The following is a 19548-nucleotide window of genomic DNA, read 5'->3' as shown; positions in this document are numbered from 1 at the left end:
TAATGCAGACTGGGAATCTTCTCACATATGCATGATTTTGCCTTAAAGTTAAGGCCAAGAGTGGATGTAAAATTTCGTTTCTACGAATATGGTGTAACTGTGAAGGTATCAAATAAAAGAATTCGATTAGTAATTTACGAAACTTTACGTCAATTGCCAATAAGGGAAGGGAGGGGTTAAAAACTGAAAACTTAAAGGAGTCTCAGAAACTGCCCAACCAAAAAATCTGAGAAAAATCAGATAGATGCCCATTAATGATCTCATATATTCTGTCCAAATTGGGTTATATATCACTATATTTTTGAATTTAGCTAGAAATTTATCCTAGTGTCATAAAAATACGAGACAAAAACAGACAACTGTTCGTGGCTGAGTCAGACAAATGTCTGCGTTAGAGAAACGTCTGTGTCAGGCAAACATTTATGTCTTTCAGACTACCGTTTTTTTAGGTCGAGAAGATTATTTTGACTGATTTCATGTAATTTGGATCAATAATTACAGTTGTCGTGTATGGTGCAATGTTAACCAAATTGGGAATTGCGATCTAAAATTGACGACGTGGGAAACTGTCGTTCGGTGTAATGCTTTCACACGACAACACGTGTTCTAACATCGCTGCCTCAAACTTTTAAGTCACCCTCCAGTCTCTACAGTCTCGATTTTGCATCTAGCGACTACTTTCTCTTCTTGCATTTGAAAAGGCCACAACCACGGTTTGAAAATAACGAGGACCTAAAAATTGCTGATGTCAACTGGTTCAATTCCTGAAATTCTATACGGAGGGTTTAAGGAAGCTAGTGCAGGGTTACGAAAAATGTTTAGAACTGAATGACGATTATGTGAGATAGTAAAACAGATATGTAGTAACTATTACCATCAATAAAAAAAATCTCATGACCTTTTTTTATGACCAAACGGCCGTTACTTTTGTTATACGCTTCGTAGATAGAGAGCCACATAAATACAATGTTTGCCAAAAAGGATAAAGCAATATAAAAAATAAATAAATTAATTTTCATTTGAAAGCAGAATTAAACCCAAACACAAATTTTAAACGACTTTTCTTCGAATCAAGCCTTTTGAAAATGGCGAACCGCTAACATTTAAATTTTTTTTGCATTCTTTGATTATTATTATTTTCATGAATCCATAGTATCTCAAGAATATTGTGCCAAGATTTCAAGTCGATCGGAGTAAAATTGACGAAGTTAGGAGTACTTTACGCCTGTTGCTCTAGGCCGGATCTTTTAGTTTATAAAACTTTAAATCGCTTTTTTGAAACCTGCTAATTTTGAACTCCGTGTACGGTATAACTTAAAATCTACTGTACCAATCGTTTTGAGAGTTTGCGCAATGCTTCTTCACGTAATAGTCTAGGTATTCCTGAGAGGTTTTGTGTGTTTTTTTAATATTTACTAATTTAAAATTTGTTTAAATCGATCGAGTTTCTGGCTTGTAAGTGCTACGACAAATTGAAAAATTGACAAAAAAGTCCTTCCAGGTTTACTTCGAGAAACAGCTCCTTTAACGAATGCATTTTGATTTTTATGTTTCAGATGATTCTACCGTAAGGTATCGTGCACACTGCAAAACAACTTTTTCCCGAAATGCCTCCGGAGATTCACTGTCAATCGTTCAATTTTAATTTTTTGCAATAGAAATTTGTTTTATTATTTCATCATTATATGGAAATCGTATTCCCAAAAAAAAATCTTAAAAACACGTCTTTTTTCACGGGATTAACCCTACCCTCCTTAAGGGCAGGCAAAACAGAGATGGATTGGATCTAATAATATTCAATCAAGGAATAACGAAATTTACCGCAATGTCGTCCGCCGTATCGCTCTCTATGGTTCTGAGTGTTGGCTCACTATAAAAGACAATCGACGATTTCTTGGGGTAATGGAGATGAAGATGGTGCATTGGACTAGCGGCATGACACGTTTTAATCACATTCGAAATGAGGATATGCGCGATCGATATAGAGTTGCATCGATCGTGGAAAAATTGCGGGAGAAGCATCTTCGATGGTATGGTCACGTCATTTACTCACCGAAATCGGTATGAATATCGAAGTCGATGGTATGCGATCAAAAGGTCGGTGGAAACAACGATGGCTTGACACGCTAGATGGACAATTAAAGTCTCGCGTTTACATCCAAATCAGGCATCTGATAGAACCAAATGGCGAAACCGATCACGACGAGCCGACCCCACTTGCGAACGGGACATTGGCTGAAGGAAAAGAAGATGTTATAATGAAGGTAATGAAAAAAAGATGTTATAATGAAAATCATGAAAATTACTTCCGCTCAATTAAACTTCGAACTAATCTCCTGGCCGAGTTGCGATACTGTAAAAATAATGAGGATTCAATGAAAAGTCGGATGCGTGGCATACTTTGAGTTTCTGAATAACCAAAAAAGAGAACTAGTGTTGCATAGGGATGATACGTATCTTTATTTACATTTCTCTAGGTTCGCAATTTATAGATAAGCTTTTCCCAAAGTGAAGCTTTTAGAACTACTATTTTTCTTAAATCAGGAGATTGGAGAAAAGGAGTTGATTCGAAAAAAGAAAGCGGATTATTTTTTTTTGCTTAGGATATAATCGTAACGTATAAAGTTCATCCTTGTTATCTGTTTCACATTTGGATGAAAGAAAGGATATTTCAAGGTAGAAAACAACTCCCCGATCGGGTAAAAGAGAAAAGGTCAAAAAGGCAAAAACCTTTATTCCTTAGTATTTGTGCAGTAATTGAGGTTTGCTCCAATCACACACATAACAAAAGTCAAACGATAGTTGGAAGAAGAAAACAAATAAAATACACAGAGCGATTCAATGTTGATTCCCAAACCAAAAACTGATAATCTCTCTCTTTTTAAAACTAATCTTATTTTTTGGATCACCCGCAGTATTACTTAAAATACGATTCCGGCCTAATCAGAATGTTTTTGTGTTTATACAATTTTAAATGATGTTTTTTCCAGTAGATAATTATTTCCTGCGAAAATGTTTTGTCCCATATCGTCTAAAAAGTTTAGCTATTTTTTTTTCACGGTTTTGTAGTGGTAATGGCTCCATGGTGAAAATTGACTTCAAATACTGAAGGCAAAATTAAGTCATACTTTGTAATGGTCATCAGAGTCTCAGAAAGGCAAATACTAGGTTCAACCTTTTATTGTGAAGCACTCAGCACATAGAATATTTCGGGCATGAGACATTTCGGATCGTTTCAAAAAAAGCTAATTTTTATGTAGAATGCACAATCTAAGCAAAGCCTAAAATTTTGAGGTAAAAAAACCCTCAAACGTATAATTACTGGGAAGAGACTAACATCGAAAAAATCATCAAAGTCGGTTAAAAATTAAGGTTTTCTTAACCGACTTTTTTTTATTGAGAAGGGTGTAGAGTATTTTGAATACTTAGGATGGGGTTAGAAAGGGGGGATGCGCGATTTTCTCCTTTTTCTAAAATTAAAAGAAAGAAATTAGGCAGAATGTGACGCCTACGTCTAAGCACAAAATTTTTAACGGCTGACGAGTTCATTTTCGTTATTTTGCACTCCCTATAATTGGTAACCTCGATAATTCCCACTAAACCGTCCATCCCTTGACCATACAAATTATCGGGATTCTACTGTGTCTTATTCAAAAGCTCAGGGAAGGCCAAAATCGAATATCCAGAGTTATTTTCTTCAAAATCAAAATAATTGTGACGCAGGTATGGGCTAGCTTGGACGCGTGTAACTGTTATCGGAGATGACCGGCATTTCAAAGAATAATCTTTTCTATTGTTTGAATGGCTAAAATTTAATTCACGTCCAATGACTTTTCAGGGGAATTTGTATGTATAGAAAACTCGGAATCGGGTCGATAAAAGCTACAACAGCCTTCAAATGCATTTCTCCTTGCTTTAAAGGTTTTGTGAAACAATAAATATGTTTTAAAATGGGTTTACTGTCTATCCGTCTGTCCGTTTGTCTGTCTACCTAACAAAACGGAACTTGCTGGACATAGATATGCACAATGTGGGATCCCCTGCATACAATGAATGATATGATTGGAGTTTGAGGGGAGAGGAGGCATAGAAGCGAAGAGTAATGCATTTTTTTAACATAGTCATGTGGGGTATCAAATGGAGGGTCTCCAATAGTAGAGTAGAATTTGACATGATTTTCAAATCCGGAGAGTGCTGGGAGAAAAAGTACAAATTTAAAGTGATCATTCTCAGAAACTTTTCAACGTAAAAATCTGAAAAAATATGGAAGGTGAATTTACTTCTTATATATGTAGATCTCTTTCCAGATAAAGTTATTTGCGATTTTACATTCATCTTAGGGTTATAAAATTCTCCAAAAATGTAAAGTATTATACTTTAAAGCGCAAATTTTAAAATCGTACTATTATTAAACAAATGATAGTAGATCAAAGTTGTTTATTTCGTATGAATCTGCTATAGAATGCTAGTATCAGTCTGACGTATTAAATTTATATACACTATTCCTACTAGCTATGTATAGATGGAATAATCGTGTAACAAAATATTCTCTCATATGAAATAGGCAAAACCTTCTATATTCGAAGTACCGAGCTTTTGATTTCCGCCTTATCATTGTTTTCGATGAGGCTTTTAGAAAGTATAATGAAGAGTTCATCTGATACGCACTACGCAAATATTTAACACTAGTAGTTATTATCAAAGTGCAGAATTTTATACGCTTTGATGGAATAAATTCGTAAGGAAACCAATTCACATATATTTGCAACTATAATACTCGCGACTCTATTCATTGACCAATGGCGACTTTACGTAAATAGAAAGGGTGAAAATAACCTGATACCAAAGTGGCGACCCAGGGATGTTCAAACATGGCCTGTACATGTTTCGGAATACAACAGGGCATTCTTCTTTTTTCTTTAGCCTTCGTCCCGTTTACAAGCGGGGTCGGTCATCTAGCGTATCAAGTGACCGTTGTACTATCCTCAGTAAACGTAAAATAAAATGATGAGAATAGGGAAAGAGATAAATAAAGTCTGGTTGGAGTTATTCCACTATGTTTAATCCTACCTGATCTTTCTTAGTGACAGATCCCGCGACAGGCCAGTTTTGGTCAGTTGATTTGAACCACCATTCATTTGGGGGCAAAATTACTGGCGCAATTATGTAAATTTGGTATGCTGGAGTCTTTCGAAAAGCTGTATGACAAAAACGATTGAGACCAATCGCGAGCAAAAGCTATTCACGAATATAATGATTTCAAACATGGGAGTAAATTTTGCGTGGAATGGTTCGAGGAAATTAGGATCAGCGGACTAAACTGGCCTTACTCAGTTATTAGATGTAAACGGAATAGAAAACATTCAAATTGTTGAAGAGCTTAAATTATAAAGGGATATGGATGTCATTCGTATCAGAGCATGTGGAGGAATTATATGATAATTGACAGCGTAAATGCAAGCCATAAAATTGGATTTACCAAGAATGATCCAAAAGTAAGTAATTAAACAATAAAACAAAAGATCGTATTAAAAATGACATAAAAAGACCACCATCAAAAAGGAAAAGAATGAATGAGGCATCAAATACCTCTGCTTAAAAAAGGCATATACAGTGACTTGGTGAAGACATTGAGGGATTTAGTTCCTTTATATTCCACACTTGTATACTGGGCAGAACATCTGCTAAAGATGAACATCGTGAAGGACGTATATCCACGCTTCTTACTGCAGAGAAGCTGAGCTTACAGGTACATCAGACAGTGCACATGAGTCAGGTCTCTGCGCGTTCGGTACCGAAAATGATAACCGACGTGCAAAAGAAAAAACGTCGTTTCTCAAGTTTCGTGACCATGGATGTGACGTGGATTGATTATTTTGATTTTAAAACGAAGCAAAAATCAATGACTTGGAAACGACCCCCATCGCCGAGACCGAACAAATTCGAAGTTTCCAAGTCGGCGGAAAGGTTATGGCATTCATTTTCAGCAGCGCAGAAGGAATAATTACGGTGGAATATTTAGAAAAGGAATCCATCTTTAAGGGCTTTTACTACGCAGACCAAATAAGATTGCGAGAGCGGCCATGAAGACTTTTTGCAAGCTGGAGTGCTGTTTCACCAAGCCAATTCTCCACTTGCGGTTTCAATGGTTGCTATTTGAGAAATAGGTTTCAAATTGGTCGAATATCTATCCCATTCGCCAAGTCAGTGACATCTACTTCTTGCTTTATTCAAGGAACACTTCTGAAGCACGAAATTTGAAGATGATAGCGAAGTGATGGCCATTATTGCGACATTGATAAGTGACTTTAGAAAAAAGATGGACTGAATGAGTTGACTTGTTAGGGGACTATATAGAAAACTAAATCTTTTTTTTAACTTTAATCGCGTATTTTACTTTCCCTATCATTGCTTTTGGATCTATCCAGTGGTATGTGAGATATGACCAAGTTCAATGTTATGAAACATTAAAAAATTTATTTTTATTTATCCTTGGAAAAGGTTCTAGTTTGGGCCGAATAGTAGTTAAAATGTAATGAAATCATTTAACAATAACACCGAAATTTCGGGTTAAAATCAGACCATCGTGACAGCATCCTCGCTTAGTAAATTAAAGACTTAGTCATCACCATGGTACTTTATTGTTTTGTCACTGAAAAACACGTTTTCATAGGACTGACCAAAATTGACAGGTGCAAATTCCTTAAAATAATCAATCAACGGAATTTGTAATGTAACTGGGGAGTGCTACGTTATTGCAATCACAGGCAGTATGAGTTAACATATTCCTAAAAAGTTCTACGTATAGTAACATAGTGGTACTATGTGAAAGGGTGACTGGTTCAGGATTTGGACCGCTCTGGTTGGTTCCTAATACATATACCAGTCGGGAGCGCCGTTTCCACGCACGCTATCCCGGTAACCTAATCTTTATCCCGCAAAATGATGAAAATCCTATATATTATCTTTTTGTAAAAGCCCCATCGACTTCAATATATATGTATATATACATTAACACATCAATCTGCATTTTTTCTTTCAACTTCTAATCATCAATATAGTTCTCGCTTTCTGTATCCACTGTTTCCAATTCGTTTATTATCTTTCTAATCGTAATTAAAATCAAGAAACATATCTCGTTTTTTGTGAACTCACATATGAAGGGCATTTCAATTTATGCGATGGTCGAATCCATGATTCTCATCGACGAAATGACAATATCATTTAAATCGCTGTTTGCCGTCTTCATTGAAGTCACAAGATAAAGGCATTAAGCAATATGATTTATCATTTTAAACAATGGACTTGAATTATATTTAATGTAGATTTAAGAGTTTTGAACAGTCTTCCGACTAATTCATAAAAAAGAGATGTCTGTATGCCTAGAAAAAAGCATAACTGAAAAGGGGTTTTCTATAAATTATCATGCATTTGATCAGCCATAGCTACAGTCCCATGCCAAAGTATAGACGACATCGAACAATTTTTAATCAGCACTTAACGTTTATGGTAATCGAAATATACAAATTTTTAAAGGCAATGTCATTGTTCAAATTTTCCGATTTTAAGGGCAAATGATGGGAAAATCCAAAATTCAGGAATGGAAAAGTATAGCCCACTGGAGCATTTCACTATTGTACCTGAAAGAGTAATCAATGACCAGCTTTTATGGTAAAATATAAAAGGAATATACTGAGTGGATTTTTTGAAGATTTTTATAAGGAATAGTTATAGTGGAGTAACGAAGTGCCTCACGAAACAAGGCTCAGAGAAAGTGAAAGTGTTATCAGTGAGATTTGAATCGCGTTCTTTTGCTACGACAGCTTAGCGCCCTAGCCTCTAGCCATCCAGTCATGGACACGAACGACTTGGTATGCACCATTTAAAAATTCGTAGAGTGTGAAGAGAAGCGTGAAAGTGCTGAGAAATTTGCTAGCAGACGCCGAAAACGGCAACAGTAAGCTTGTTTCAAGCAGACCGCATTACAGGAAACGTCAAATTACTTCCTTACAGTGGGGCTAATAATGGTTAAAGTTGAAGTGCACCCTGGTGTGGACATAGTTCGCATAATAAGAGAATTCGGGACGATAAAACGAGAAGGAGCTAATAGGAATCCATGTCTTATAGCGACTCCTAAATTAAAACGTATGTCCGCTGGAATTGAATTCATTGATGAAAGAAGTTTAGTTTAAATGGATCTGATGGATGCAGTTTTCATGATCTGGAAACAAGGAAGGGAAGCTACCGTAAAATTATAGGAGGCTCGGTTATAGTTTGGAATGGAATTGGATACCACGGTAAATTGGAAATAAAATTTATTTCCGATCGAATAAACAGCGAGATATATCGCTTATATTAATGTAAGATTTTACGCGTCTAGGAAGCACCTAAGGGCATTACATTTTAAAAATATATTAATATATTTGGGTAGATATCGGTATGGTATTTCAGATTTTTTTCGTGAGTAGTTTCTGAGAATGGCCCTTAATTTAAGTAACCCGTTTAAGACTCCCAACCCCTTTTTGCAACCAGCTTTAAAGCCAAGATTAAGATTCGATACCCCACATGATTATAGTTTGTGAAAAAAAATGTTAGCCCTCCAATTGCATGTATGTTCAACGTAGAATGATGTAACTCACTGCATGCGTGGGAGTTTACAGTTGCTATCTTTTCATTAAATTCCATGTCAATAGGTGTAGCTCTTTCTGAGAAAAGTACGTGTGACGGACAGACAGATGGGCAGACAACAACAACAACATTTTAAGAGGGGAAATCACATTAGGAGGTTTTCAGAATCGACTGTCTTTAAATGCATACATCGTTAGCCTAGCTATCCCAGAATACGATGTAGAAATTTCAAAGCGAATTTCGTGATCGTTTAGATTTTATATGGGTAGAAATGAGCTATTATCGAGTACAGGCTTAGGTTCCACCACCCAGGAGCTAGTTGGTTTATGTTCTTACGAAATCTGGTCGCGTTATGTAAATATTGTATTTATAAACACTTGTCGTCAGCCCCTTGTACGAATGCATTAGTGTTTGTTGTAACTGTATTTTATTTGTAATTAATAGTGGTGAATATCTTCATATCCGAAAGGGGATTTTTCAAATAATTTTTTTTTTTAAAACGTTTTTCAAATTTGCGGGAATTCTAGGTATGATTCTTTACAAAATAACCAATGAGTGAAAAAAGTGAAGTATTTTTTTTTGAATAGCTGCAAAATGGCGTCCTGACCTACGCCATCGCTCCATCTTAGGCAGGGTCTGCCTCGTCTTTTTTTTCTACCATAGATATTGCCCTTATAGACTTTCCGGGTGGGATCATCCTCATCCATATGGATTAAGTGATTTTGATTTTGATTTGGTTTTGATTATTTTCAGCTACATTGAGGTTCATATTCTAAGAAAATAAGTTAGTGATGTAAAATTTAAAGCTTTTTGGTGTTGGAGTCGCTACAGGTCCCGTAGTTGGAGAACACCAGTTACGAGCTTCAGCAGAATATTGTCGCGTAGCTAACTTAAACTTTTCAAACAAATTTTCCAAACTTTTTCGAAATATGAGTAATATAATGTCCAAATTTGATTGAATTCCGAATAACTCTTCCCATTAAAAACAAATTTCAAAAAGTATATGAAGACGAGGCCTGCTAATGTGGTTTCCCCCTTAATAAAGTTTTGTCTTTAGCAAAACTTTAAAACTAGAGGGATAGGCAAGACATCATAAGAAAATTCTATACCTACAGCAGACGTATAGCACTGAAGAAGAGGGCCGTTGGATCTCAAATTAACGGTACCTACAGGCTAATAAAAGACGCGGAGGAAACTTTTAATAAGCAGAATGACAGACCAAGGATTAAACGAAGTTATCGTCCAGCCTCAGCACTGATTTGCTGGGGAGTATTCTATGACGCTGTCACTTCCTCACATTTTTGTGAGAAGGGTGTTGAGAAGTACTGGTCGACATTCAGTCCAGATCCGCTCGATTACAAATTGGGGTCAGTTTTAGATGACATTTATTAAAGCAAATGTAGGCCGTTTCGAATAGTTTATTTCTATTTTTATAGTTGAAAAATCTTATATCAATATTAATGGAAAGGCTAGGTCTATAGATAGAAATAGGAAGGCGGGATCCGCCAGGAGGACGACCCAAAGTGATGGTAGACCATCAGAGTGGAAGCATCATGTAAATACGATGACCGATGGCCGAATGGCCGAATAGTGAAAATTATGTGTAGTGTATTGTAGATAGTCCGTCGAAGAGCTTTCTGGAATATTGGAGATCATTTTATAGAGTAAACCGTCAATAAGCGATTCAATGGCTTTTTATATCCTTTTGTGTTGCAAACAAGGTGTGGTCCTAAATAAAAAAGAAGAGAATGTTGAGACGTACTCCTATTTCGAAGACCTACAATAAGTAGTCCATTCTTATATTTCCCCTTTCTGAAATCTATTAATTGAAAGTTTGCAGTCATATATAATTCTATATAAAAATAATTTCCTGACGTATAGCATTGTCTCAAATTAGTTTAAGAAGTAAATCGAATCAAATCCGGAATAACAGTCAGAAAACAACATATGAGATTTGATCTCCTTATGTGAGCACCAGAACAGAATTTAAAATAGTCATTAGTTGTCATATTTCATAGTAACTTAACATGGGTTGCTCCGAGGCTTGGCTTCATAATTTCATTGCAAACTAGAGCCCCATTGGCCATTCTAGTTGACACATGTTTGCTAATTAAGTTTTAAATCAGTTTGAGAATAATCCTAATTTTAATAAAAATATCACCTTTCATTAATTAGTGAAATTACCAATTTTGGTGTGACAACAATTGAATAACTGATTACAATGTCGTTTAACTTGCAGCATTATGTCTCTGAAAGAAACACTTATGAAGGCAAGCTACATATAATGTACACGACGGGAGACAGATTCAAGTTTATAAATATAAGATGAAATGGGTGACCCAAAGAAGAAAAGGATTGCTTTCATTACGAGGAAGAAGAGAAAATACCGGAGGCCAGGTCTCAATACAGATTGCTGTGCAATTGGTGATTACCATGATGGCCTGCTAACTATTCACCGTTTTAACGCAACCAATGACCCAGAAATACGTAATGCGTGAAAACTGAATATTCGACACCGCGCTCTTGGTACTAGTATATATACACTGCGCAGTTATCGGCAATTGATTTATACGAAAAATGTCTTACAGTTTTATCTCACAAAGTCTTTTTCGCATTTTTGCTGTCATTTACTTAAATTGATCAATATTTGTTGCTCAAGAAGATGAGGAGAATATTTCCTTTTATTGGCTAAAGTTTATTTTTGAAAATCACATATACTGTAAATTGCAGATATCACCCTCTTTATCAGTGTATTCTCTTCTTGTTGTTGCAGTTTTAAAAACAGCTTTGGGGATAGTTGTTTGGTAATGCTACATTACTAAATCATTGGAGCATTTACTTCCTGATATAAGGAATGCTATCTATTTACAAAGCTTCATAGTTGACGTAGGGTGAACTTGTATTGAAAAGGGGGACAGCTAGTTCCTGAAAAACGTTATTTGGAAAAATATTAGGATTATGAGAAAGTTTTGGTTGTTTACGAACACGTTGCTATACAAAAACCGCTGGGCAGTACTTTAAGATGGTAATGCATCTATAAGAAAGTACTAGAAATAACTTTGACATTCAGTGTATGTTATAACACTAAAGTAAAACCAAATTTCTAATGTTATGTCTGTCTATCCAAGTGAACGTCCAACTGACGCACCCAGTATTCTTGTTGAGACTTCTGGAAATGCTATAAACAATCTATGTATTCCTCGGAAACTTGGGTTCTTAGCAAGAAAAATTGCGAACTCTTGGCCGCGTTCGAAAGAAGAATCCTCCGAAGAATTTTTGGCCCCCTACATGAGAATGGACGATTCCGTAGCCTACACAATGACGAAATCTATGAGCGATACCATGACCGTCCGGTTGTAGATAAAATCCGGCTCAATAGGTTACGGTGGGCGGGTCACTTAATCCGTATAGATGAGGATGATCCCATTCGGAAAGTCTATAAGGGCAATATCTATGGTAGAAAAAGAAGACGAGGCAGACCCTGCCTAAGATGGAGCGATGGCGTAGGTCAGGACGCCAGACAGCTTTTAGGGATATCGAATTGGTGGTCCTCGGCGCAAAACCGGGATGTCGGGAGTTCCTTATTAATACCGGTTGTTGCGCCGTTGATGATGATGATGATTAGTAAATGAAATGGAACACATTTTTTTTCAAATTTGCTAAAATGGGTTGATTTTTTCGAAGAAATTAAAAATTTGTCAAGCAGTTAGGTTTAATCTGGTGATATTAAGATGTTAATTGTAGACAAAACTCACATTTTTTCTCTTTTCCAAAAACTGGAATTGCAAATTGACATCACGTTCTCAGTTATTCTACAATTTATGGAAAAGGGAAGTTTATCGGCCCAATAAAAAAGCAAATCAGATTGTGAAAAGTCAGCGATTGTGGGGATTATTGAATCGAATAGACGAATCTTGGAAATTTTCCCAATTACATTTTCAAAAATTATTCAAGTTTTGATGGTTCTAGGAAAAATCTTTCCGTAGAGCATAAGAACTGGCCCATTGCGGTTTGATTCAAACACTTTGGAGGGACGAAAGCAAATTCATTTGAATGGATGGATTTGGAGGATCGATTCCAAATATCAGGTGCTGACAAAAAGCACGGTGATGTGTAATATATGTTTTCTTGTAACTTGGGCTTAAGGGTAGAATAGATATTTTCAGAAAGCTCATGGGCGTTATCTTTACTCGTATAGCGGATAGCGGTAAGGCAGACCTTGTCTTGGATGAAGTGACTACTAAGGAGCTGATGGCGCTTCAAAGCTGTCTATTACGTTGTTTAGTTCCATCTCTCTAGGTAGTGTTTCCCTTCGACACGCTGATTAAAGTGATCCAATCATAATATTTGGTCAAAGTGACTCATTCAGTAGGATGAAGTAATCGTACTCTCTCTTAAATACCAAATTTTTGGAAGGCGGATGTCAAATAGCATTTTATCAACTTGCATTGTTGATTATTTGTAGCTTGATATGTGGCGGGGTTGGATATTTTTAAATATCTTACAAAGCAAGTAATAAGTATAAAGATTAGGTTGGGCTTTAATAAAATTTCTCCCTTGAGAATTTGAAAGGCTGGAAGTGTCTATTCAAGGAAAATAGCGATTTAAGCTGTAAATCAATTTCAATTATGTAGCCGAAATATTTCTGAAAACATGTGATTTAAACTTACTTTGAGGATTCATAAGATGAGGATGGACCAGAAAAACTAAGATACATGTTAAAGAATGTCAAATAAATAATTGCAATAATCCCTTCCTGGATTTTTTAATTTCATTTCTTTCCAATTTAGGGAGGAAAACACAAGAGGTTTTCGGAATAGAATTTCTTTTTATTGGATAGATCGTTAACTTAACTATCCTAGAATATGGTAAGCTACAGAAATTTCAAAGCAAAATTCGTGTTCCTTTAGATTTTATGAGGTTAGAACCGAGCGATTATCGGATTCAGGTTCAGGCTCGAATGCTCAAAAGGTAGGCTGGCTTTATGTCCTTACATAATCTTGAAGTACTAAAGTAAGTAGCGTATTTGTAACTACTCGGCGTTTGTTCCCTCTACGAGTGCATTTGTATTTATTGCGGTGGTATTTTATTTGTAATAAAGAGTAAGAAATGTCTTCATAACCGAAAGAGGACTTTTCAAACATTCTTTTTTACTCAAATCCCATTTTTCATATTTGCGGGGATTCTAATCAAAAAGTAATAAACTGATCATTACGAAATTACCAGGAATATGAATCAATTTGAAAGCATATCATATTAGGTGATTTTTTTTGCTTAATTATTGAAAAAAAGTGCTGAAAATCGAATTTTTTTGAACACTTGTCAAATTTTTAATTTTGACTGTTTTCACTTGCATTGGGATTCATATTCTTAGAAAATAATTGAAATAATAAAAACTTGTTTCTTTTTCGTTGGTGTGGGTATTTATTCTTGCAAATACCGATATTTCGGGAACCACTTGTTCCCTTCATCAGTGCAAACAAGTTGAGAGAACTTGAACCACTGGCTAACAAACATCTTTCAAATTTCATTGATTGAACTAATGTTTAAGAAAAGGAAATATTGTGCCAGTTCACGTTTGTCTAAAATTTTTTTGAACAAATTTTATAAAAGAGGACGATTAGAATGTATCCATGCACTAATCGAAAGATATGATGAAATGATTCGATTTAATGAACAAAATTTCCCTTGCTTCGTTAAAAAAAAACTTGTGCTTTTTAATTATCAATGAAATATTGAGTTTAGAGAGATTGCGCTCATTCAGAAATTCGCGCTACTATTATCAGCGCTACTTTATCTTAACTACGTTATTTTGAATTCATAAATCTGTACTGCGGGTATGTACTTCTGATAGAAATTGATATTTTATTTTTTCATGATTCGGAAGTCTCTTGTTTGTTGTATGCATCATACACCTGGGCACGTATGATAGCATTTATCTGTATCTGAGACCAATTTATCTTGATATATCTTTTGTAAAGAATGTCTTCCTTTCTACAATTGGAATTGGATTCGATGAGCTTTGTAAGGATTATTCGCAAAAAGCCACATTATATTTGCAAATGTATTGTGGTAAAGTGACCTTTTGACAATGTCTACAGTTGAATAAAGCTGGTCTTTGATCATGAATCATTCTTTGAAACCCAAAACTTATATTCAATAATATTTTACCTACACTTTTATACTATTGTAAATTGAGTGGATAAGTTGATATTCTAAATCAGTTCAAGGGAACTGGTTCCCCACTTCGCTTGGATTCAGAGGTACATATGTTAATTAAAAAAGTATTTAACATTGGGTTACAGTGTAATGAATAATCTTGATTTTTTTTTTCATATTTATTTGATCCCAAAGATGACTTGCAAAGCAATACTGGAGTTCCGAGAGTGACTGAATGAAACAAAGCCCCCAATTTGGACTTTTTTGGTAAAATGTTCATGTGGAATGCAACGAAAACCTTGTAATAACTTCAAGTCACTTAATAACTCAGTGAAAATTGGATTCACACTTCCTTTTACTTCACCGTGCACAACAAAAAATTAATATTGATTTCAAACTCAATAATTGAAAACAAAATTATTTGTTTTTTGTTTTTCTACGTTCAATGGGTTTTTTCAGAGAGCACCTTGCACTTGAACAGTCAAGATCCCGGTAAAAGTTCAAGCAAAAATTTCTGATAACACTCCAATTAAATAAATACTTAATAAAAAGTGCCATTGAAGCACCGTTGCATAAATTGTTCTTGAAATATGATATACAGAAACACATGCACCGTGGAAGTTTTCTGTTTTCTCTAGGTCGATCATTGGCCGCTGGTGTGGAGAAAGCTATTAGAACTGTTTAGACTGAGAGGTCTTGAGGAAATTCAGATAATTTTTTCAGGTGATATATATATTTTAAGGTCGCCGTCAATTTTTTTTTTAAAAATAAAATTAATTTTATCAATGATACAGATAAATAGTAAAGTTACTAGTCGCATGCACAACATTTTATGTTAGTATTTACGAATATTTTTAATGTTTATGAACTAGCATTAATGTTACACATTTTTACTAACTTTTTTATTTTTAACTTTTCCGTCGGATCGGCAACTGCTTAAACTTAGCCGCGATGCACTTAGCACTAGCTCGTCTAAACTCTTTGCGAGTTTCATGGTTCTGACTTCTATTTAAGAACTGCTTAGCTCTATAAACGCGTGCGTAATCAGCAAAAAAAAATAAATTACACGGGCTGGGCCAACAAGTAGCAACTACTACTAGAAGCCCAGGATTACCCAAATATCGGATCAAATTAAAAACAAACACGAACTAGCAAGTACACGCGCGATTAATAAGTTTGATATGTCATTTTTGTCCGGTTGTTAATTTGTTTGAAAGTCCCGTTTATATAGTACACAGTGGCATGGTGGTCACTACACTAAGCCTCGTTAAATCTTTGATTGATATAAAACGGAGCCTGCATTCAAGCTTTGGTTTATGAGAAGCGACCGCTTTATAAAGAAGGATGATAGCATTTATTTTAGATAAGAAACTTAACGCTTTTGCAAAGCGTTTTGACATCGCATTTGTTTGTTGATTCAAACAATCAAACTGAACTTATCTTATTAAAACAGATACATACGTAATAGGTTGATGTGACGAAATGAGATATTTCATTTAAATACATGATAGAAGTGATATTTAACGTATTCGTACTTTTCGAATATTCTAGATAAGACATAAAATTGTTAATGGCTTGATTATGTCTTTCAAGAGCTTGTTTCGTAAAATTGCATGTTTATTCTTTGAATTGAAACAAATATCAATTTCGGAACGAAAAGAATTACTTCAGTGTTTACAGCCTTTCCAATTTCCCCCCCGCATAATGATGGAAATTCGATTTCCGTGCTTTTCGCAAAAACAACTTTGAATCTAGCAACGTCCGGTATGAAACACAAGAATTTTTTTTATTCTCTACTATCTTTCAACAATTCTAGGTTGCCAATTTTTTGCAGGTTTCTAATTAACGATATGAAGATAAACAGGACATAAAGAACACCCAAAAACTGAAGGGAATACAGTGTACTTAAGGCACTAGTCTACATAAAAAAGCCAAAGAAAAAAGCTAATTTTTATAATCCTGTTTTTTCGGCTCCTTTATTAAATATTAATATTCAACCTTTTCTTACCAATCAATAATCTATCTTTTGAAAGTAAAAAAAATATTTTTTCATCAATTTTCATTATTTAGCTAGCCATTTTATAGAGTTAATCTCGGAATTGGCAAGTGTGAAGCAGAAAATTCAAGGTTTAAGGTCTCTTGCGTGATACTTCATCACCGTTTATGTAAAATTGATAAAGAAAAAAAAATAGCAGAAGTTCGAAAAATCGATACTATTTTCTAGTACTTTATTCCAGGTAAAAAAATTTTCCGATCTAATGGTCTAATTGTGGTGAATAGTAAGGTAGAATATATGAACGAACCAAATACACTAAGATTTATTCAAATCGGTCGGGCCTAGAAAAGTAAGCCTTGTTTTATTCATTGGCTTGAATAGAATAGAATAAAAGAAATTCATATTTCAATCGAGACCACGAGGATGTGAGAGTAGCTGCGAAGCTGCGATTTCGCTTAAAACCTACTACTTTAGTGTTCGATTTTTTCCAAAATATCTTAAGAGCTCATTTTTGAAGGCTTAAGGAGTTGAATTTTTTATAAATTTGTAATTTAGACTAGTACCGGATGATGATGTTTTAAAAATTCTTACTGAGGAGTATAATGTTTTTGAAATATTCACATATGTATTTCATAATACTCCCTTAAATATTGTTACAATTTTGAATACCTCTAAATTCGTTAAAATTTTCCAGCTGTCAGGTTTGGATAGTTAGGCCAATGTCAGACAGGTCTAGTAATATTTCCATTAGTGCATCGCTTTCCTGGTTACTTTTGTTTAGCAATGTCGTGGGCCGATAAAGAAAATAGAATCGCGGTAACAACGTTACACAAATGCAGGATTGGCAAAAAGTGCGATATTGAAAATAGTAAGGAAATCTCGGTATAATCCATATGTTTGTTTATCGTGCTGTAAAACTACTGAACGAACTCGAAGCGTAAACAAAAAATCATGTCCCGTGAAATGGTAATATGGAAAAGGGGGCAAAAGGTGGTAAAATACAAAAGGCTTTTGCAAGAGTACGGAGGTAATCAGCATCAAACGATCCCCTTTTTCTTACTAAAATATTTTTACCGTAGGGGAGTGATTTAATAAAACATCCGCAACAGTGTACCAAGCAGGTGTTTTGGAAGCCATTAACAATCTCTTTTCAAATCAGAATGGGGGCTTCAACAGGAGTCTGCACCCTCGTATAACCCGCTTAACTCACACCCGGCTCGAAAACAACGTCCCCAGTTTTATTTCTGTAGACAGTTGGTCTTCTGCTAGTCCAGATCTTAATCTATTGGACTCGAAATTATGATCAATTTTAGAGGGCAAAAGGCTCAAAAAGATACCCAAATATCGACTCGCATAAGAAAGCATTAAAACGGGCAGTGAAAAATTCTCCTATGGTTACAGTGTATACCGCGATAGATGACTGGCCCAATCGTCTCAAAGCTTGTATCAGGGCTAAATTGGACACTTCGAGTAATGTTCGCCATTTTCTTATTGCTTAGTATATTGACAATAAATACCATTAGTATACTTTTAAAACATTATGCCGTTTTGTTTCTAGATCATTGTATGTTTAACAACAGTATTTACGGGAGTGCTAGGTATATGGTATATAGGATACGTTCTTTCAATGTACTTCAAGAGCTCCAGGAACTCGTGCGGCTAAATAAAAGCAGCTCTGCTTCCTGAATGATAAATATGTAAAAGCGACATCGACGCAACAATAAACTTCAAAGGATATTGAAAGGCAAAAACTCAACCCTATTTAAATGCATATTCTCTGCGCCGTAATACAAAGATGAACCGACCGATACCTATCGGTTGGGGTGGTACAGGGCGGACAATTTGTTCACAGTATAATATTGTCTTGGAACCAGAAACTGAGCCTCGAATTGAATCGGAAATTATTAGATAGGGAGGCATTTGCCTCTCAAATGCACACTACTGATAAAAGCTTTATACCACTGGACAAATTATGACGGCAAACTCTCGATGCCGGATAACATATAGGATATATGTATGGGAATAGCAAGTTCAGTCTGTGGCAGGTTCAATACTGAAAATCTTCAGAATGAAGAAATGGCATCGAAATAATAATAATGTACACGCTGAACTTACACTAGGAAGTTGATAGCGTTGATGTGAAGTGGAGTCAGCTGCAAGACGCAATCAATATGTTTGCAGAGAGCAGAATCGGATATAAACCTCGGAATAGGCGATCGATGAGAAAGACGCTGCATATAAATAATATCAGGAAAGACTGATAAGGGCAAAATTTGTGGAGTCCAGACGTACCGCTAGCAATATTGAGCGATCAGTCAGATCGAGCAATACTTTTAAGAGACATCATTTAAAATCCGCTTTCAGTTGGACGTAAAGAATAGCAGGATTCTAAATCAGAACTATATTTGGCAATGACGCAGCGGTAAATTTTATTAGAGATCTGGATCCCAATCGGAAGTTATATCACAACTGGTCAACATCGCTCTGGAATTTATAATCCAAAAGAAGCTAGTGGATCTAAATGATGTGGTAATAGGTGATAACAGAAAACACCAAAATGATAACACAAACTAGAAGAAAAACGCCAATCAGCTAAAGTGCGACACCAAGCGATCTTAGAGTAACATTTAACACCAAGCTTCGATTTAATCTTCACTAGGTTTGCGTTTTCAGCCGAGCTTGTAGACTGTCTAGCTTCGTTTCCTATTCCTCTCACCAGTTTAAGAGTATTTATCCATCAGCCATTCTGTATAATTCTTTCTTCG

General features: G+C 35.4%; 1 protein-coding gene across 9 annotated transcripts in view; it reads right to left on the bottom strand.

The window, feature by feature from the left end:
- The window catches only part of LOC119661442 (kinase D-interacting substrate of 220 kDa), a 164546-nt gene that overhangs the window by 33420 nt on the left and 111578 nt on the right, over nt 1–19548 (bottom strand). The window contains exon 1 of one of the 9 annotated variants that reach the window (XM_038071249.1): nt 15686–16097. The exons of the other annotated variants lie outside the window; for them this stretch is intronic. Coding sequence (XP_037927177.1) covers nt 15686–15781 — 96 coding nt within the window. The 5' untranslated portion in view covers nt 15782–16097. Of the gene's footprint in view, nt 1–15685; nt 16098–19548 lie in introns of those variants that run through there. 9 annotated transcript variants of the gene reach the window in all.

This window comes from Hermetia illucens, chromosome 1 (assembly GCF_905115235.1).
Source record: "Hermetia illucens chromosome 1, iHerIll2.2.curated.20191125, whole genome shotgun sequence".
Lineage (NCBI taxonomy): Eukaryota > Metazoa > Arthropoda > Insecta > Diptera > Stratiomyidae > Hermetia > Hermetia illucens.
The sequence above is the reverse complement of the archived record's forward strand: the minus strand, read 5'-3'. Positions and strand labels throughout refer to the sequence as shown.